General features: G+C 27.9%; 1 protein-coding gene across 1 annotated transcript; it reads left to right on the forward strand.

Moving 5' to 3' along the window:
- The first annotated feature begins 350 nt into the window (after nt 1-350).
- On the forward strand, nt 351-21,977 carry LOC145848390 (uncharacterized). Its single transcript, XM_082953882.1, has 12 exons — nt 351-511; nt 1,441-1,699; nt 4,510-4,854; nt 5,170-5,612; nt 5,828-5,947; nt 6,344-6,388; nt 10,606-10,654; nt 14,341-14,520; nt 15,531-15,659; nt 16,140-16,194; nt 19,238-19,308; nt 20,387-21,977. Exons 1-12 carry the CDS (start codon nt 351-353, stop codon nt 20,975-20,977), a joined length of 2,448 nt encoding a protein of 815 aa, XP_082810008.1. The 3' UTR covers nt 20,978-21,977.
- The last annotated feature ends 931 nt before the right edge of the window (nt 21,978-22,908 follow it).

Consider the following 22,908-nt stretch of genomic DNA (forward strand, 5'->3'; position numbering starts at 1 on the left):
TTCTCAAATAACTGTTATATGTTACCCAGATATGGTTATTTAACAACCACATGTTGAAATAATCAGTAATATTTCAAAATGTTTATAAAAAAATATTGAAGTACTTTTTAAAATATATTCAAAGCTGTTTTACCTTTATATAATTTGAAAAGCTTACATTGCTTTAAATTTCTCATTTGTTTTATTTTTATATGCATATTTAGACACATAACTCCAATTTTTTTAATTTGAATTTAACTAATACTTAAGTATACCTTTTTAAATAAGTTTTGTATATACAACTTATTTAAACTTTTGAATGAATGTATACCATATGTCAGGTTATTGTAAGATGAAAGCTTTTTAATAAGATGGAAACTTTACCAAACCAAAATCCTTTAGCCAACCATGGAACTCAAAATGGTTCTCAAAAGCAACCAGTTGTTCCAGAAACTCAAAGTAAACCACTTCCCAACAATGTATCTAAAAACCAAACTGTTACATTTTCTGACCCTGTTCATGAGTCTGCAATGTTAGTTTATTATGAGTGTTAGTAAATAAAAACTTTAATTTGTTATTGTTATCAGTTATACTTGTAGGTAACTTTGTACAAAAATGTTTAAGTTTAATAAATTGAGTACTTAAAGTTTTTTTTCAAATACATATGGTCTGCTTAAAACAGTCCCACAGACTTTTTCATTTCTACATTTTGATTTAGACATTCTTTAAAAAAATTAAACTGGTTTCTTATATGATAACTAAAAACTTATGATGTAATTTGATTAAAAATCATTTTATTGACTATGACTTTAGTAAAGTCTTATATTTTTTCACTTTTATGAAATTTTTAATATTTTAGTATGAATTATCTTTGTGAAGTAAAACAAATTAATTTTTAGTATAGTTTGCAGGTTTTGATAAAGGTTAAAATATAACTACATCAATGTCATTGTCAATAGAATTTTAGTAGTAAAAATGACATCATCAGTTTATTGAAAAATTAACTTTTTTTTCAAGTGAATAACAAATTAAAATATAAAGCTGAAAAGTGTGTAAGAATCTTAACCTATAGTTAAAATTCATCTAAGTAATTAAAAAGTACTAAACATTATTCAGTTATTAAAGTAGCTTTTAAAATTTTTTAAGTTACCTAACTTCTAAATCTATTCTAAAAATTCATACCACATAGTTTTTAAATGACTTTTCTTTTGTAATAATTAGGCTCCATGAAAGTGCTTAGATTAATCAAAAACGTTTTTGAATATTTAAATTTAATTTTTTAGTTTTTTATTGTATAATTAAAAAATTATACATACATAAGTACTTGTAAGGTAATTAAAAGGGTAATACATATTAACATATATTTACATTTACACATTTTATTAATTTTTTTCAAAATATATAATGCAAATGAAATAGTTTCACAATGTAGGTATAAAATCTAGTTTTATTTGTTTTTAGACCAAAGAAAAAAGGAGCTTTTGTCATCACTGGAGTGAAAGATGATGGAGATGAAAGTGCAGATGATATGGACGTCTCACACGCCTCCTACTCTGACTTGTCATACTCCCGAACTACGGATGCTGATCATGACCAAGAGAGCACTGCTTCAGAAGACACTGCCACAGCCATGTTGCAGTTGGAAAGCTCTGTGGCCAATCAAATGCCAGCTAAAACTGTTGCTGCTGAAGTTGTAGCTGCTCCTACAGATAAAATCATTGTAAGTTAAATATCTGTTTGTGCTGTAAATAAGCAAAATAAAAATTGCTTATCATAAAGTCTGAGTTTGCAAAATTGTAGTAATTTTAATCATTAGCAGTATAATAAAAATTAAATGTGTTTCAGCTGATAAATCACTCAGCTCTATTTAGAAGCTTGTGGAGTAGTTTCAAAAAATATTTAGAAAAAATAAAGAATTTAGAAAGTTTCACAAGATATTCTGTGGGGGACTACTTTAAAATTTTCTGCCAAGGGGCCAATTATAAAAATGAGTTTGGAAAACCATGATTTAAAGCGTAATTAGACTGTCATGTTATATAAGTAGTATGATTAAAAAAAGAAAAGTTTAAAAAAGTATGTTTTGTCTAAGTTTATTTTTTTTCTAAGCTTCAAATATGATGTTTATAAACATTAGTATTATAGTCCATATAAGAGTTGATTATTGTTTACTAAATTTTTTAAACTTAAATATCTGTAATAAATAACATTCTCGTGCTTTCAGTGTTGCCATGGGTCACAATAAGTCAGTTTTTTGGGGTCAAAATGATCAAAAGCTAGTTTTTTAGGTTAAAATGGCTAAATGTCAGTTTTTTTAGGTCAAAATGGCAAAATGTCAGAATTTCTTAGTTCTAATTTACAAAATGGTAAAAAATTAACAAAAAATTCTTTAAAGTCAGACTAAAATTGCAAAATTTTTCTATAAATTTACTTACTAAATTAAATTCCAAATCCTGCAAATGGTAAAATTAAACTTAAATTTCTTTGTTAACATTATGTTCTTTACAGTTATTAGTATACAGTTTATACTATTTAAATTGTTTTTAGGACATTCACACTATAATTTTTTTATAGTTAAGTTTATATTATTTATTTGTACATTCCAATAACTTATTTATACAAAAACTATAAACTTTTAAAACAGTTGTTTTAATAAAGTATGTTTTACAAAATTTGAAAATTAAAAAAAAAGAAGCAGTGTTTATTATTTAAAAAATAATTATTTTCTAGTCACCTTATTTTTCATTCTGCTACATACTTCATTTATAAACAAAAAAAGTTTCTAAATATTTGACAACATAAATTTTAGTATAATTTATATATATTTTTAAAACTGTACCTTGCTAAGGTCTCTACTAAAGTTTTAAACTCATACACCACTATCATTGTTTTAATTATTTAACCTTACAAAAGCCACCGAAAAGCCAAAACAAAAACTTTTTAAAAGGAAAAACGAAAAGTTTAAGACCACTTGTGTATTTTGATTAAAACACTCTTTGATACATCTATTTTTTTCGACAGTTTAAGTTTAGTCTTGATACTTTGAAATTTAAAGATTTTTATTTTAAAATTAATAATTATAGCATGTTCGAGCCCTATTGAAGTTGTTATTATGTAGATTTTATAATTTCTCAAATGAAAGTATTTTTGTTTTTCTATCAGACATTCTTAAAGATATATTTTAAATACTATAGGTAGTACTTATTTTAGCTAAGCTATGATAATTTAGAAACAGATGTTTATTGATTGTACCAAACTACTTTTAATAAATGTATTATATATTTTGAACCTTAATTAAGGTACGATGATATTTTATTGCGGTTTTTATTATTTTCAAGCAAATTAATTTAATCTTTTTTTTGTAAGTAAATATTTAGTTAAAAAAGTTATTTTTATTGTATTTTAGGTTGTTGTATAACTATCTTAGTTTCCATAACACGTAAGTTGCTAGATTAAAAACATCTAATGATAATAATCAAAATAAAGAGTTGATGGAACTTTTGAAAGAAGGACAAAGTTTGTTAACATAATAAATTTAAGTTCTAAAAATGTAAAAATACATATTAAGTATTCTAAACGCGGAGTTTTATAAAATATTTTTTTTGAAAATATGTTTTTTACGTACAAGTTATTTCTTAATAAAGAAAGTCAATAGAATTATTTCTTTAAAGATTAAATATTTTAAGTTCGTGTATTTATGATTTAATTCACCTTCACTAACTTAATATTCAAACAACAAGCTGATGCATTTATTCTAAGCTAATTAGCTCATTGAAAAGTCTTAATTAAAATTAAGATTGTTGACTACTTGTTTAAACTTTGTTTTTACTAGTTGGCATTATATTTTCTACAAGCTCAGATTACTGCTATTGTTGTGTATTACTGTAAGTAACTTGTAAATCTATTTAAAGTTGATTAATACCATCAATTTATACAGTTGATAATTTATATGATTTGTGCATTGTGTATGGTTAAACGTGTGACAACAATGTTAAAGTTAAATATAAGATAAAATAAGTATCACGTTACTTTGAAAGTTGTATTAGTTGAAGGAATGTCAACAGTCAAGTCAGCATTTTCTATTTGTTAGTGTTGCTTAAAAAAAGTATGCTTAAGTCATTTAGTTTCAAATATATATGACTGTTTTGATCAAGAAGTAATTTTCATTATTCAAAATTATTTTAATTGTTAGTTAATACTCATTCAAGTATTTCTAAAATTTAGTTTCACAAGTGTTAACTTTTGTAACAAAAAATATATTTTTTTCAGTAGGTTTTATTTATTATGTTTACTCATTAAAGTTTATAACTATTAATTAGCTATTACCTTAAATACTATTGAATTAAAACTAAGTCTGATTGCTGTAGTCAAATTTTAGCTCTTAGATCCTATTTTTTTGTGTAAAGCAACTGTTGGTATAATTTAAAACTTTAAAATAGTGATAAAAACTTTTTATTTAAAGCAATTTTTTTATCCAGTAGTAGAAGTAGCTTGTAAATTTAAGGACCAGACCAAACTCAATGTTTAACACAGAAACCAGACGCTTCAGCAACGAACCACCAGAACTCCCAGCAAGCCGCTCAGCCGCTGGAAAGCAGGCAGTCGTTCCAGCAGGTGCCCTCCTCCAACCCTTCCGCCGTCCCGCCCCTGCAACCTTCCAAAACCACCAACGCCTCAAGCTCAGCAGCGCAGCAGCAGGAGAAGCAGCAGCCGGTGGCGAAGGAGAAGAACCTGAGGAATTACAAGTTCGTCAAGAAGGACACCAGCTACAACAGCCTGCCCATCAGCAGGAAAAAGGGCAGGTGGGACTGCTTCGAGTACTTGGACTTCCACCTGCCGTCGCTGCCCGGCGTCGCCCACTCTTCCAGCTTCGTGAAAGTTGGTTGATTTTTTTAATTTAGATTAATTTTTTACTGTTGTTCTGTGGTATGTTTTTCCAACTTTAAAGAATATCAAGGCACTTTTTTTGCCGCTACCTACTAAAAACAAAAATTTGCATAGAATTATTGGAGTCTTAAAATTAAAACGAAATACGTTTCATACTTTTTTGTGAAACGAAAATATATTTGAACTATAGTATATGTATAAACCATTTCAACTCTAAAATTTTAATTAATTAATTTTTAAGCTCATGCAACAATGATGCCAAGTAAGATTAAGCCAATTGATAAAACTCTTGTTTTGTTTTACAAGGTCGGCCAGAAGAACCAAAACGTCGACGCGCAGAAACCACCGCCAACCAGCAATCAGCCCCAGCAACCGCCTCAGGCTCAGATCGTGGCCAGTTCCAGCTCCTACACCCTCCCCCACTCCGACTCCAGCTCCTCGCTGCAGCAGAGGGATCCCACGCAGTCCGTTCCTTCGCTCCACACCTCCACAGTGCAGCACCAGCAGCACAGCATGCAGCAGAATATCAACCAGATGCAGATGCACAACATTCAGCAGCAGGTCCCCGCCAACATGCAGCAGACCGTGCAGCACTCGGCAAGCTCCTCCTCCGTCAACTTTCCCCCCAACTCCGAGCCGCCCAACAACTTTTATTTCTACAACAGCGGCTACCTGCCGCCCTCCACCAACCCGCTGGCTTTCCAGTACGCCGGCCACCAGCGGATGCCGTTCAGCGCCAGCCATCCCGAGTTAGTGTTTGTGAAAAAGCTGTACTTTTTATAAGTTAAATATTTCGTTCTGGCTTAAAATTTGTATGCGTTTTTATTTCCAACAAGTTTTGACTTTTTAACAGATGTACTAGCTTAGAACTAATAATTTGAAATAATACTTAAATTAATATTTTAGCGAACTTTACATGACTCTGTACACTTTACTTGCTTATCGATGGATTATATGCGCACAGATACGGCAGCAGTGACAATCCCCCGCCCACCCCCTCGACCAACAGCAGCACCACCCCGATGAACAGCTTGCCTTCCAGCAGTTTCGAGTTCTTCGCTCAGGACGGCAGCAAAAATGAAAAGTAAGAGTTTTGATTGTTTAAATAATCCGTGAAGTTATCTAATTTAAGTATTTTCTGACTTTAAGTATAGTGTTTTAATTTTGTTTATGGTATGTAGTAATTACAAATTTATGTCTTAAAATTTGTTATTGTATAATATTATAAGTCACATTATTATCTTGATTCTACTCAAATAAGTAAGTTTCTTGGAAAATAGAGTAAATTATTATTTTTGAGTGTGTGGAAAAAATGTTCCTTTAAGTTCATTTTTAGGAATATGATATATGAATACTTTCAAATTTATTATAAATTTTTGTTCTTTTATAAATTTGCTTTCCATAATTATTATTATCACTCTTTTTTATGTATCTTTTCTCTAAACTACTGACTTTCTTTTCTTTCGCTTTCTTTTTACAGGCACATCGGCCAGATAGTGAACGACATTTTCCACCATCAACTTTCGTGAGTTTTTTCTTTCTTTCTTACTTTTTTATTTAATCCCTTCATTTTACAAACATTCTCTTTCTACATTTCCTTGCTACAAACTTTTCTATAGGTTTTGATTTCAACCAATAAGTAGTTTTTGTTTTCTATTGATACTGCCAACTGAATCAAAGTTTACAATATATTAAAAAAAAACTAATTATATATTTTTTTGATGAAGCTTTTAGGTAGTATATATTATAACCGTTCTAAAACTTAGTGTTTCGAATGGTTTTCAAAATACAAAGCGTCCTATCGTTACTTCTATTGAGATGTTTGTAAAGTATTTAAATTTCATTTTATTTGATACCTGTAGTATTTTAATTGCACGTTTTGATGCGTCATAAATGACTGCTTCTTCAAAATATGTTTTACTGTGAGAATTAAAATTGTCGTAACTAGTGTAATTATTTGTTTAAGAAATTTAACTTCTTTTTAATTTAATTATTGCTCCTATTCGAGAGTTAATTCGTCAGTTTAGGCTTATATAGAAATACAGTCTTCGATATAATAAGCTGTGCTGTTTTATTTTAAACCAATCCTTAAGAAAACAGTCATTACTCATTATTAGACTTTTTCTAGTCTAAATTAGTCTCGATGTTTCATATTAATAGCGATGTTACCAGTTGGTTTTTACTAGTGATCTACCGGATCCAAGATCCAGATCCAGCTGGGTCCTAATTTTCAATAAAAGAGGCAGCAATTGTTCAACGAAATTTTTTATTAAAATTTTTTTCATTTTACAAAATAAATTTATTTTGAGCCCTGGTTTAGATGAATAAAAGTATGTATTAGTATAAACTATTTCTTAAAAATTAAAGTTAATAATAATGTTGAACAACTGCTGCCTTTAAAGCAATAATAACCTAATATTTTAAATATTTTTTTCTATATATATCAGGGTTGCCACTTTACCTGGAAATCTGGAAAAACCTGGAACTAGAAAAGTTTGGAAAAATAACCTGGAAAAACCTGGAATTTTGAACAAAAATCACTTAAAAAACTTGGAATGTTTAAGAACTTCAACATGTTCAGGAGTAAAATTTCGATTTGACACAAAAAATTTATCTTATAGATAAAAAAAAAAGTCATCATGAAAAATTTTTTTAATAAAAAACACATTTAAAGTAGCTTTATAGTATCTTTTCAATATTTTTAAGCTATTTAACACGGTTTCTTACCTTAAACTTAACTTTAAACTAAATATAGACCCAAAAGTGTGTACTTTAAAAAAACTGGAAGAACTCTGGAAAGCCTGTAAACATTTTTGAAAAAACGAGTGGAAACCCTGTATATATATATACATATAAAGTATTATAGTTATTATATTAAACAAGAATGTCAGCCACAAACTCAGTATACTAAGTACACTCATGATAACTCTGGATGTTTTTCAGTTTGTTAAACATTTTAGATAGCTCAACACACTAATGCCTAGTTTAACATTTAAAAACATTAATGCTAACTAAGTTTTTTCTAAAAACTTAAAACATTTAGGATCCTAACAATTTTAGGATAGTGGATCCAGTAGATTACTAGTTTTTACTCTTCTTGAATTTCAAAGTTAGTTTTAAAATAATGCGATCAAAGTTGAAGAGTTCAATAGGCTCTTAATGGTAGGCGACCACTAAAACGGTTGAAAAATACAAATTAATTAAAAATCTATCTGCTACAGTTTATGACCAGTTGTTTTAAAGCTTTTCCATTCTAATCTTTATAAAGTTTTTAATAATTTCTAGAAAGGATTTTTTAAATTTATCACTAAAAATACTTTTTATTCACAAAAAAAAATTAATTTATGGTCAAGAAATCAAATAATTTGCCTGCTTCAAATTGCTTTTAATTGCAAGGAGTGTTTTTCAAACGATTAAGGTAAAATGCTTATAAAACGGCGAAGATAAACTTTTATTAAATTTTTCAAAATTATAAGAATATCGGTCATACTTTTTCCTCCATACATTTGTATTATAAACTTCTACTGAATATACCTTAAAAGTTTACTAAATTTTATGTATGTAATGCATTCTAGTAAGGTCCCATTATAATTTTAAATGAACATAAATTAAACATCATTCTAATGTTAACATAGTAAGCTTTTACAAAAGAAAAATTAAATATAAAATGTTAGTCTATAAGGTTTACAAAGATGTATCAATAAGTTATATCGGGTTTATGTTTTATCCTTTAATTCAATACCAACTAGTATGTTAATTTTTTAAAGCAAAAAACTAATCAACCTTAATCATATGAACTTATATATGAGTATTCTAAGTGTGTCACTATTCTTAGTTGAAAAACGTAGAATTTAGTCATGGTAAGTCATGTTAAGTTTAAATAAAAACCTTATATGCTCTGTCATTTATTATTGTTATAAGTAGTTTAAGTACTGTGAAAGTTTTTTTTTAATCTTAGAGTACTATGAAAAACAGCAAATGTATAAAACAATTAAGGACGATTATTGAAGAAAGTGCCGAACAAATTAGGTACAGTTTAGATTTATTTATAGTTTTAGTTTATTTACTTCAGAAGTTTTTTAATAAAGGATGTTTTATTTTTTTAACTACCAGGGTTACCACGGATCAGGCTAAGTCAGTTTTTTTTGGAGTCAAAATGACCAAAAGTCAGTTTTCAAGGTTAAAATGGCAAAAAGCTAGTTTTTTACGTCAAAATTGCAAAATGTCAGAATTTGTCAGTTCTATTATACGAAATTCTTTAATTTTCAAAGCCTTAAAATGCTTAAAAAATTACAAAAACTCTTTTAAACTGCAAAATTTTACTAAAATTTTACTTACAAAATCATTAAATTCCAAAACCTTCAAACAGTAAATTTTCAAAATTTTCCTAGAAACATGTTGGACTAATACCCTATTTGAACAAGTAGTTGTTATATGTAATCTTTTTAGTATTATTGATCTGTGGCAAGTGCACTTCCATAGTGAAACTTAGATATATACACAAAAGTCTATTTTGCAAAGTTTTAAAATCAGACTGTTTTTTGTTTAATTAAGTTTTAAGATCTAATAATATTTTTATTAGATACTCAAAGAAAGTCTGTAGCTAAAAATTACTAGTTTAAATAAAAAAAGAAACCTGACAGAAGTTTTTATTCTGGTTCAAAAATGTGTACTGAATGAAAAGTGCGTACTAAAATGCGTACTTGTCAAAATTAAGTACTCAAAATACGTATTTATCAAAATATGCGTACTCAGAATGCGTATTTAAATAGAAGTGCGTACTTCAAACGCGTACATAAGAGAAATGTAAAAGTCAGGCTAAATCGGTCAAAATCGTAAAAAGTCAGGCTAAATTTGAAAAATTTTACAGGGCAACCCTGAACTACTTGCTTTAACTTTTATTAAAATTGTAGCTTTAATATTAGAATAGATGTTACTTAAGTAAATAAGAGAAATGATGTATTAGTATATTTAGAATTTTGTTTTAAGGGTATTTGGTTTTAATAAAAATATTACTTTTAGTTATTAAAAATTGTTTTGTACTTGTAGTTTCTATTTAAAGCATTGTGTTGTGTTTTAATTTCAAGTAAATAGAAAAGTTAACAAACTTTTCTTTATTACAGTTGTGCTTGAATATTTGTAAGATACAATACTCTTTTTTTTTTATAGTAAGCATTATTAGATTTATTTTGAGAGAATTTAACAAGATTTTTAAGAATTGTTTTTAAAGACTTTGTCAAGTTGAGCTGAAACAGATTTCAAAAAACTATTTTTTTAAATCGATGCAATACTGATTTTAATTAACATTGAATTTTATAACAACAGTTGTAATTATTCGGATTCATGTGACATTTGATTGGTGGATTAAAAGTTATTCACTGCTCACCATCGATGCTATGTATACTTAATTATTGATAAATGTATTATTATTAATTAGTACAACGGTTATTGATGTTTCTAATTTAAAAAAACTATTGTTGCTTGTTTTTCAATTTCAAGTCTGTCTTTGGTATTGAAAAACTCGCTTCACGCATTTTTTTTCAAAAGCTCATTTCAATTTAATATTGCAAAATATTATAAAAAAGTATCTTTAATTTCTTGGTTGCGTCAATTAAAAAATAAGTTAAAGCAGTTCTTGTCTAAATTTAAATTTACTTTACTTAAATCATGCAACGTAAAAGACAATGTTATTACTTTTTTAAATTTCAAAGTTTACTTTCAATCATTTACCTAATTTTGCAGGGAGGCCCAGCGTAGCGTGAGAATTGAAAACAGAATTGAACAAGCCATGGTTAGTTCAAATATTAAAGCCGTGTGAAGTAATGAATTTAAACATTTGTTTGTATTTGAAATATTTTCGTTCAACATTGTTTATGTTGTTGGTTCTCTAAAGAGTAATCTTTTTATAAAGCTTATGTTAGAGCCCACTGTTTAAGTTTAGTCTATTACTTGTTTTACAGCAGATAATTTTTGTTTGAGAACTTGCGGTTTAAGTATTAGGATACTTATGGTCTTTTGAATATTGATCTATTAAGAATAATAATTGTAAGACAGGTTGTCATGTGTATAAATTTAAAACTTAAGTAGAGAATAATATAAATATATAAAAAAAAGATTTAAAAGTATTGTATTAATTTATCACGAAGTTGTTAAATACATTCTATTTTTAATTGAGTGAAAGCAAATATTGGAACATTAAAGTAATTTACAACCATACTTTTCTTTTTGTGGTTTTTCTTCTAACTCATTTCGCAATGTCCAGGTTCACTAACATTTCGGTTTTCCGTAAGTTAATCGATTTAATTGACGAACGTTGTGTGCACAACTTAATTCAATCCCACTGAAATCTGCATTGTTTGTTTGATCAAAACTTCAAAAGGTCATTTTTGTAGCTAAACATCCTTTACGCTTGTCTGTTTGTTTAAACAGTTTGATTAAAGGCATACCCTATAATCTGCAACTCGTCAAAAAAAAAAACATTAACACATTGTTTAGTCAAATATTAAAATGTTTTTATGATTTAATGTCCTAACCAAATTTTTTAGTCATGTTTCTTTCTAAGGACCTTTAGGCTAAATTTATATGTTATATATAATTTAAAGTAATGTTTACTTGTCTACACAGTTGTAAATGCTTTTAATATGTACAAGTATTTATCTTTATATTAAGATAAAACGAGATTAAAGCCAATATAAGTTTCTCTATAAGATATGTTTTTTATAATAATTCAAACATCTCTGCTTTAAAAAAAAATATATAACATTAGATTATATGGTATAAGTTTTAAAGGAAAGATAAATTTAAAAAAAAGTACAAAAAAAATTAATAAAGCTTGTGGAGTGCTCATAATATTCAACAAAACTTTTTTTATGCTAAAAAATATTTTAAACACATATTTGGTTAGTTTGAAAATGTTAATTAGGTAAAATGTGTTCCACAATCATAAAAAGTATTTTTTCTGGAGTTAAGTTTTACAAGCAGGTTTTAAATAATTAGAGTTTATGAAGTTTTGAAATTCTAATGAAATATTAATTGGGATTTTTTCCACAAATTTTTACTTTTGTTTAATTTTATCACTTTAAAGTTTACATTCAAAATTCATAGGTATAAAAAACATCAGAAAAGTTTGGTACTATTATAAAAAGCTGAATTATTGAAGTTAAATATTATAAAAACTACAATATAAACATTTGTTGTTAGTTAATATTTAAAAATATTATTTAACATTTTAAAATTTATTAAGACTGTCTGTATGATTAAGTTTGTCAAATTCATATATTTGGTTTTGATGAAGAACTTTATATTAATATTCCATTCTGGTTTATTTAAAGTTTTTTGCACCTAAAGACTCCAGTATTTTTAAAACCAGAAAAACACTAATACTTTTTATTTGAATTTAATTTTTTTTTGTACTTTATTTTTTTTATTTTTACTTTTTTGTAAATATGATTTACACATTAGGTAAAAAACTAGTTTAGAAATGTAGGATAAAAAATAATAAATTTGTATTAATTAAACAAGCAAGAAGTCCACAATTTATTAAGTCCCAAGTCTAAATTAGAAGTATATTTTAAGGAATTAAAAAATACTAAATTGTTGTGAAACACTTTTCGCCAAGGCCGGACTCTCAAGTTTCGCGCCAATTCCACGTTACTTTGTTTATTATGCTCGAGACATGTTGTTTTTGTTGTCGTTAAAACTTGTCAGTTTGTTCTTTTTCTTTGCATTAAAAACAACCAAAACAGCGTTGTATCAGATGAATATTTTCCTGAATGATGGTTTCCAAGTCAAATTAAGATGTCAACTCAAGCAGACCTGATTGAAATGCAGACGCGAACTAAACAGTACCAAACGTCAAGCCATAAATTCGTTCCGCTCCACCGCGCACAACTTGCCAGCCTTAATTTGAGAGCGCTGTGTGTGTGTGTATGTAAGCGAATATGACGTTTTGAAATGCTCTGCGTTTCAAACTGCACTGCGTATTTGGTTTTTCTTTTCGCCTTTGATATTACGTGTGCTTGAAGCTGAAATTTTCATTGCTTTTGAAATTTACCTTGAATTTTAAATTTGAAATGATTTTATATTATTTCTTGGTTTGAATCTTTAATTTTGAGTGCTTTGTTTAATAAGTAAGTTTGAAAAAAAAGCAAGGATATCAAACGTAATTTATAACAATAAGTATCCACTGTAGATATAAATAGGTCCATATATAAAAGTTTTTACGGTTCATAAAAACTGTTTGAATAAGGAGCACTCAAAAGCCTTATATTTTCATAACATAAAATAGTTGAAATTATTTTATGCTTTTTCTCAATACTTTTAAAACTAAGTTTAGAACGGCATTATGTCATGATAATTTCCTTCAACTGTTTTAGAAAATTTCGATTGTTTGTAAGAGAAATAAATTTGCCCTTCAAATGTCATCAAGCTTTAATAAAAATTTTATAATAAATATCATTAAATTTATTAAACATTTTATGATACTTTTTTTAATTAAAATGTATTTTTTGATGAAATTTAGCATTAGCTTTAAGGATAGTTACTCACAGCAATAGTAGTTTGCTTAAATTTGTTAAATATTTAAGTTCAACATACATATCATTGTGTTATTTCAAATAAATAACGGCACACAAGTGCGTTACTAATTTGGATTTAAAAAAGTATTAAAGTTATTGGCAACTGTGATTTTTATTCTAATTTCTAACTAAATTAATTTTTTGAGTTACTAAAAAAAATAGCTTAACTTAAATTATTCAATAAATTTCCTTTAAGTTATTTTTTGAAAATTAATTTCTAGCTGTATTTACAATTTTACTTTGACTTAAAGAATTGTGAAGCTTAATCAGAGTTATTAGCATTGTTGAGGATTGTAGTACGAAAAATGTACATGTGTAAAAGCAGTTAATCAAAAAAAATGTCACCATTTTTCTTCATACAAATTACAAACAATTTAGTCACGACTTTCTCAAGCTGCCATTGCGAAATTCGTTGCTTGAGTATTTTCAAACACGATGTTTTTACTTAAATGTTCGACTGTTTGGCATTGAAATCACTTTGAATTAACAATTCTCGTAAAACCGTATATATTGTTAGGGTTAAAAAAAACTATTATAACTGTTTGATTTTTTTATTGATGGTGTACTCATGAGTATATTATATAAATATCTCAAAGTAATTTCCTTATTTTTCTTCGGCAAACGAAAGTAACTAGCATTCAAAAAAATTGCCAAGTACAACGTTTTAACTTACGAACTCAAACAAACGATTTTCAGATGATTATTCAAAAAGTAATCATTCTAACTTTTTCCAGGACACTGCAAAGCACCACCCTGATCGATTTTGTGAGAAATAATAAACAAAAATGCATTTTTAGGACTTGCTACCGAGCTTAAAAAAAAAATTTCTCTCAAAAAGCCAAAAATCTTTAGTAAAATGCCTTTTTTCAACCCTAATTTTGTTTAAATCCATTTTTTTCAGGACCTGGTGAAGCACCACCTGACGGCGTCGGTGAGGTACGAGATGGCGGAGCTGGTGAGCAAGAACAACTACCTGCAGGAGCGGAACTGGAAGCTGCAGATGGAGCTGGAGGTGCTCAAGGGCATGGTGACCCCGGAAACCATGGCGACCGTGTACCCGGTCAAGTACAAGGAGTTCATGGTTTGTGAATGAACAATATGCGTTTCGGTTGCATGGAAGAAATTTTTAAAGAAAGCTTTTTTCGTGCGAGAGTGTTTGCTTTGTAAATATTAGCACATTTTTTGTTACTTCCTCAAAAAACATCATTTTGTAAGTCGCAAATGACGTAAATGTAAGTGTTTTTTGCAGCAGTTACAAGAAAATGAAATATGCTTAATGTTTAGCCAGTTGCGTGTGTAAAATCATCAATTGATTTGTCACATGTTTAGTCTTACACATTGAATTACCAAAAGTATTTTTCTTCTTAAAAATTTAGTTATTCAATAAAATTTATGACTAACCAGTAACCACTTTGAAAATAGTTTTAACTGACTATTGTTTTGCTTGAGGAGAATTAAGTTACATTTAATATTGTATAACTTAAAGATAAGCAATACAATCTTGCATTTAAATTTCATTTGTTAAAGGAAATGTTTTGTAATAATTTTCATAATATTACTGATACTTTATTTAAAACAAAATGCTGCTTATTGTGGTTGCTTCACAAGGAGTAGTATAAATAGAAACATTGGTGATTCATATCAATTTAGTTCTTACTTTATACAAAGTATCTTTGTTTGGGTGGAATTTGTTTGCTATAAACAAAAATGACTTATCCAATAAATCAGTACGTAAATATACATTGAGTTCAATATGTGTTTTCAAACGAAGTTTTTAAATCTTATTCAAGTTGTTTAACTAAATATTGATTAAGTCTTAATGTAGTAGTCGGAAATTTAAGTTGGTAATCTAAAGTTTTTTTTCACTTATTTGTTAGCATATGATTTTGTGTAAAAAAATTGTTTAACATCTTGAAGACTTAACTACTAAAAGTTATTGTTTATTTCAAAACTTTAAGCTGTTTTAGTAAACGTTTTCTTCTTCAATCTTATTAATTTTATATACAGCGTAAACTAAGGCAGTAAGTAAGAATTAAAAAAATACTATTTGGTAAACAATTCACAATTTAACAATTTTGTCGTACTTTTTAGTCTCAATACCAACAAGAAAAGCTGAAGAAGCAGCAGTCTCAGCAACAGCAGTCGGGCCAGCAGCAAAATCAGCAGCCGACTCAGACGAGTTCCCACCAGCAAATGCAGCAACCGCCCGTCAACTTTCAGGTTCCTCAGTTGATACACGTTTGAGTAGAGCTTTTATTGTCACCATTTTGATAAGTTATCATTGTTTATATAGTTATTTGCCTTACCTAAAAAGAATGCTCAATTTATGGGATGTAAAGAGCTTATTTAAATAGAGTTATGCAAATTAAATATTTTATATGTGACCGGTTTCGGTGGCAAAAAATTGTGACCTTTTCGATATTTTATTTTTGCTTGAAAGGTCGCAATTTTTTTGCCACCGAAACCGGTCGCGAATAAAATATTTGATTTGCATAACTCTATTTATATAGTTATAGTTGTTTAAAAAATGTTAGTACTAATTGAGGCTTCGTGATTCAGTTTAAGGGCAAAGAGAATCTCCTTTAAGTTGTTTTGTAGAGTAGTAGTAATTTTTTGCTTTACGGTGGTTCAATAAATTAAATTGAAAATTATAATATAGCCTGACTTACTACGCGGTATTAAGTGATTTATTAACAACAGCAACAAAGACAGCCGCAACAACCTTCTAACGTACAAGCGAACCAACAACTGCAAAGTTTGTTTCCATTTTTGTTATCTAACATAAAAGCTTACAAACAATAACTTTAAGTTAAAACAGCAAAAAAAAAACTTTGACATAAAAGTCAATAAAATTTTATATGCATTCATATGTTTAGTTTATAACTAAGTTAGTATACACAGGGGTTAATTAATGAATACTCAGTTATTTCGTACAAAACCTAAAAATAAAATTTATACAATTTTTTTTATTGTATTACAGCTTATATTAAGTTTAGTTCCCAAAGTAAGAAGGCGATGGCGAATATAAACTTTAAGGAAAAGATTTATCAGAAATTTATGCAACATTTTTACCTTCTCTTCTTTGTATGTTCCTTAATGGTTTTTTTAGTCTTAATAATTCTATGTATTAACGTATAAACACGTGAATTTAAATTGGAATTTAAATTTTGTAATTAATAAAACATTACTTTAGCATTTTTCTTTAAAATATTAAAATGATTTATCTAACTTATCTGTGGTTGCAACCATATGACACTTTTAATTCTTAATCCTTATAAGTTTATGTTTATACTTGCCTTGAATAGAATTTTAGAATTATGTTTTCTACCAAGTTTTAATGACATTATGGAATGCAGCATTCTGTTTTGTGAATAACTTTTGGTTGCTTTAAGTGTCAACTTTTAACTTTAAAAGTTGTTGAAAGTAAACTTTGAAAATACATTTTGTTTTCGTTTGTAATACTCAAGTCACCTTACGTTAGTTATTTATGCAGTATTTGAAATGTTTATAAATAAAGTTCAAATAATTTTAAACTTTACTTTAGAACATTAAAATTGTAAGAATTTGGTGTATATATAGATTTTGCACATGCCTTATAAAATAAAACAGGTAATATAAATTTTTTAATTTAAATTCCAGAATGCTATTTATTGCTACTTTATTGTGAATCAATGTTCATTATAACAAAATATACGTAAGTAATGCTTAAAATACGTATATTGATGAGACAGGTCATTATAAAAACAACTATATTTTTAGTTTTAAATATGTTTTATCTAAAGAAAATACAAATTTATAAAAAGTATTTTCTTTGATAAGTTAAATATGTTTTATATAAAGAATATTTTTAGACATTTTTTAATTGGTAACTTTCTTAATAATATTTTTTTATGAAATATAATTTCTTAATAAAACTTTTGTTATAAGAAACAACATTTACATAAACTTCCAACCAACTCTTATTCAATTTTCTTTGTTTTCAAGTGAAATAAAGTAAATAATGAATAATGTAAAGCTCAAGTTTATGACTTGGATTTTAGGTTTCTTGTGTAAACTATCTAAACACAATGAAGTAAGTAGACCTATAAAAGCTATAGTATAAAAATAAAGTAAATTTTAGTTTGTTGTGTTATAAAGTGAAAGGCAAAATTCAATTATTAAAGAAATATTCAAACTAACAAAAACTGTTTTAACTATAAGGAATGTTTAATACCTTTAAAAATAGTATTACAAAACCTATTTTATACAATATGTAAGTTATTAAAAAAACTGTAAAAAAAACCACTACTACTACTTAACTAGCTCGTAGTAAATATGGTTAATTAAATAATTAATATTACATGCAGTTTAAACCAGGTTTGTAGTTTTAATTTTATAATCAAGAAACTTGGCATATTCTACAATGTTACAAAATATTAAGTTTAAAGTAAATTGGTAGTTTTTGAAAACGTTTATATTAAAAATATTTTTAGTCTGTTATTGTTGAAACATCATTATAGTTTCAAATTTTTAGCAATAATAAATTCTGATAGAATTTTAAATGTTAACAAAACCTCAAAATTTTAATCTTGTTTTTATACTGAGTTTAAAATATTTTAACTTTACTATAACCATTAATTTAAGTTTTCAATTAATATATTGTTAATTTAGTTTCTTGTTTGAAGCTTAAAGCTTTTGACCTTAGTTTTTTTTAATGTTTAAATAAACATTGAATTATGTACCTTATGTAATAAACTATAAAATTAAAACCCAGTTTAAGGTAATGTTTATTTTTTACTAATAAAAATGTAGGTTATAAGTTATATTTAAATAGAATAATAATAGATATTTAATTCTGTTTTAGAGAAGGTAAAGATATTAATTGATGCAAATCAAGCTATTAGTTTTTTGTAAAAAAAATTTTTAGATGGTCATTGTTTCCTAAATGTATGACTACTTGTTTCTAAAGTTTATTAAGTTTATATAATGTATAACTTTATAATTTTCTTATATTTATTGAACTTAAGTTTACAACTTTAATTTGCCGGTTCAACTTCGTCTATTTGATACAATTTTTTTTTTTACCTACTATTTTAAAAGCCAGACTGTTCATAAAAGTATTTTTTAGTTTCCATTTTTTCCATTAGTTTTCACTTTTATTGTTTCCAATTTTTAGCTGTTTATAAATTATGGATAAAAAAAAAGCTGAATTTCTCAAAAAGGAAATATGTGGCGCATTGTTTTTTATAAATGAAAAATTAGAATTACTTGTTGTTTATTGTTGCATTTGTATCTATAAAGGGTTTTTAAGATCAATTGTTCTAAGAAGTATATGCACTTAAGTGTGTATATGCTTTATTTTTTATACGTAAATACCAATATATTTATTTGTGTAAATCGGTAGTTTTAATCGATATTCTAAATTAAGATTAAGTAAGAGAGTTTCCAAATGGTAAGAACTGTTTATCTAAGTAAAAAACTCAGTTTTGATTAAAGGATTTCTTTATAAAAGTTGTACAAGTATTTAAAAACATACAGTTTATAAATTATACAATAATAAAAATATCTAACTGATAAAAATTACTGTTTGTTCTACAGTTGGAAACATGTCATTGAGACTAAATTATCATTTATTTTGTTTAATACATGAGTATGCGTGAATACATGTCACACATGTACATCATCACACATGTGTGTACATCTGCAAAGTTTTTTACACTTTGACTAAACCAATTTTTTTGCCAGCTACCAAATTGTAATTAAACATAGTTAAACAAAAACCAGCCAAACACTTCCATATAAGTTTTTTTTTGCAACAGAACAAGCGCAGGCGATGCAGCAGCAAAACGCCCAGCTCAACGCGAACGCCAGCTCCAACAGTTTGATGATGGTGAGTTTCGTTTGAACTGTTTCACTGTATCAGTAACAAATCACGTTTGTCAATGAGGTGTGCGCTAAAAACCGTTTTTAAAAGCAACCTTTTCTTCCCCTGCCATTTTGGCTTTTTTAAAGGTTATCTCTGGTAGTAAATATTTTTGTATGTAAATTGAGTTAATGTGCAATGAAATTTGTTATTGCTACCTAAAACTATTGTAACTGTCTACATACAATCATAAAGTTAACTTAATTTGTTTTAATGGTATGCAGGGTTGCCAAAAAAACCTGGGATCCTTGAAAGGCCTGGAATTTGTGAGTTTTCGTAAAAAAATTAGAAAGACTTTGAATTTTGAACAATTTTTACATGTAACATGAAACTTTGGTTAGGTACAAAAAATCTAATATAAACATAAAAATTATTTTATATCATTTAAAGTTTTATTTATTGTAAAACACAAGTAAAATAACATTACAGTATCTTTTCAGTATTTTTATAATATTGATACAGTTTTTTACCTTTAGCTTCATTTTATTCTACAAATGGACAAAATACTTAAAAAGTCCTGTAAGAAAATTATAAAACGTAGAATAAAATTTCAAAAAACTTTTGGCAGCTCTGAGTATGTAACTCACTTTTTTATTTCATTAATTGAAGATGTTTAAACCGACTAAGAATAAAAAGCTAATAAATATAAGGCAGCTAAGAAATAATTAGAACAGTTGTTCTGTCATGTGAAAGGTGAAGTACAATTAAATGAAATCTGCTCCAAAGATGGATATTTCAAGCTATTACATTTTTAATATTTTACTAATTATTTTCCACTTTATCAAAGTTGTGTTTTCATGTTGTCTTACAAAAGAAAGTCTAAAAGTATAAACTTCAAACTATGTTTAAGTTATTTATGTTAAGAAAAAATTAGATTCAGGTTTATACTAAATGCCAATTGTGCATAAACAAAATATTTTTAAGATGTTTGGAGAAACTCAGGTTGAAATAAGCTGATTATTTCGGTTTGACAACTTAGAAATGCCTTAACAAAAACTATAATACAAAATCAATAAGTTTTAACTTGATACATACTTTTTTAAAGGGTGGATCTTCGCACAAGCTAAACCTGCAAACGTCGCAGGCTTCGGCCACCAGAGGCCAGCAGACAACTGCCCCTAGCAACATGATGGTTACATCTGTGCCTAGCAATGTGATGCAGCAGCAGCAATACACCCAGCAGCCTAGCAACTACACTACGTCACAATCCCAGATGCACATCAACACCCAGTTCCATCATCAGTACGTCACCAGCCACCAACCAGGAGCTTTTTACTACCAACAGCCGCCCTTCAACAACCAATTCTCCAATCAGCCGCCGCTGATGACCACCGCGGCCAATCAGCAACCGATGTTTACCCAGGCGGGCAACCAGCAGCAGGCTTACTACTCGAATCCTCCAATCACGACCGTGGCTTCTGGTGGCGACGTTATTCAGCCGAACCAAGTCCTCCCTAACAACCCGCAGCAAGCCGGATACCCTGGCAACGGAAGGTTCCAGGCCCCCCAACAACAGCAGCAAATGATGTTTGGAAGTAATGCTTCAATAAACACGATGGCTGCCGGTGGCAACGCGGCCCCCGCGGAAGGCCAGCAAGTCAACAGGAACAATAATAATTTGAACAAAAATTCGTAGCAGCTCTATTGCTGTGATCGAATTTAATTTAGTTTTGTTTTTAGATTTTCTTTTCTCTTTCTACCAAATTCAAAAGTGCATCAACGACGCTGCGTTAAAGAATAAAGGTTTTTGATAAAGATAAATATGATGTTGGCACACTAAAATGCAAAATGAATGTTGAATTGCACTGCTGCTATGATACTTGCCACCACCATTTGCTTTCGCACCTTTTACATTCGTATAAAAAGTATTTTCAAAAAAACAGTTTTGCTCCCTCAGAGTCAAACGGACTTCGCTTTGTATGTCTCGAGAGTTTCTGTCTCGGGAGAGAAATGAGGTAAAGAGCCTGGATTCGCTACTTGTGATAGCGTTGCATTAATGGTAATTACAATTTCAATCTTAAAGTGATTTTTATTATTGAAAAAAGTATTTCTGAAAATATTCGTATTTCTTCGTCTTTTAACTTTGTTACCATTTCAACTTGATCTTTTCGCGGTAGCCACGTTTTAGTAGCAATATTTTTTTTTCATCCGAGCTAATACCTAACTACTTACTATGGCTTATTTCTACGTTTTAGCATTGAAAAATTGTTAAGTGCATATTTGTTGTTTGAAGTTGCCTCAACAGTGACAATTTTCCATCAAAAGCGACAATTTTCCATCCCACTTTAGTTGCGATAGCACCTCTACAACCAACCTCTTTCTCGATCAGCTTTTGTCCCGGAATTTCAAAATGACATATTTTTTTCTATCCTCTGTGACGTAGGCTATTATGTATTTACAAAAATGAATTGATAAGTATATGTGGGGTTTATAATTAAAATTTCGATAAAAACTTTTTTTTTTGCATTCCTGATATTAGAAATGTGTCCTTTCATTAGAAGTACCTTTTTTTCGGAGAATTTCGTTTCATTTCTTTTTAACTAACAATCTGACTCATCGATAAGCTTAATGTTTTCGTTAATCTGTTGATGATTGCATGTAAGTATTAATTATCTTTTTATGATGTACATTTAAACTGCTGGTTATTGCATAAACTTACATGTAATCTTTTCGAAACTGCAGCTAAACTTGCAGCTAAAATTTAGCACTATTATTATTTTTGTAAAACTTTTTTTTAAACTTTGAGTTTAAAATGATGTAGTAATTTTTTCTAATTTATGTTCAAAGTTATACTAAAATATTGAACTTAACTATAGATTTTGATTTTTTTATTTGTAAGAAAAATCGAAAATTTTTCATATGACACATATAAATTTTTTTTTTAAGTAAAAAATATGTATGTTTATCTTTTATACATTGTCTCAGGTTTTTGATGCTTCAAATTTTTAAACTATCAGTAGTTTTATCTTCTTAACTTTTCGTGATGCTAATAGCATGTGTTATGATTACGCTGCTATAATAAAGCCTTAAGTATTTATAAATAATTAATATCAAATTAAAGTTTTCTAGAAATTCTGCTCGAAATTAAACTAGTTCAATTAGTTAATGTTACTAAGAAATACTAGCTATGAAATTTTATTGTTAATTTAAGAGTACTTAAATGTTCTGTTTTTGTAATTGTTAATAAGATGCTAAAGTTTAATGTAAATCTTTTAAAAGTAATAAAACCCTTGAAATAACTTTATATGTTATCTTCAACTATATATTTTTTACTAAAACGCTTTATTAAAGATGTTGAAGCAAATATTAAAAAAAAAGTCTTAGGGTAATTGCACACCCGAGTCCAGTCGGATCGAGTTAGTTTAAAATGCAATAGTATTTTTTTGTTAATTAGTATTAAAAATATTACAAAAACAGTCACACTAAACTCGTTACAAAAAATTCCCGCAAAAGATGCAAGTAAACTATTGAACATAGACAAATCCATATCAATATTACTCTCACAAGTTGTAATTAGTTTATGTTGTAAGTTCACAAATACTTGTAAAAATTTTCTTGTTGCTACAG

Source organism: Thalia democratica, unplaced genomic scaffold (genome assembly GCF_965202585.1).
Source record: "Thalia democratica unplaced genomic scaffold, ktThaDemo2.hap1.1 HAP1_SCAFFOLD_1376, whole genome shotgun sequence".
Classification (NCBI taxonomy): domain Eukaryota; kingdom Metazoa; phylum Chordata; class Thaliacea; order Salpida; family Salpidae; genus Thalia; species Thalia democratica.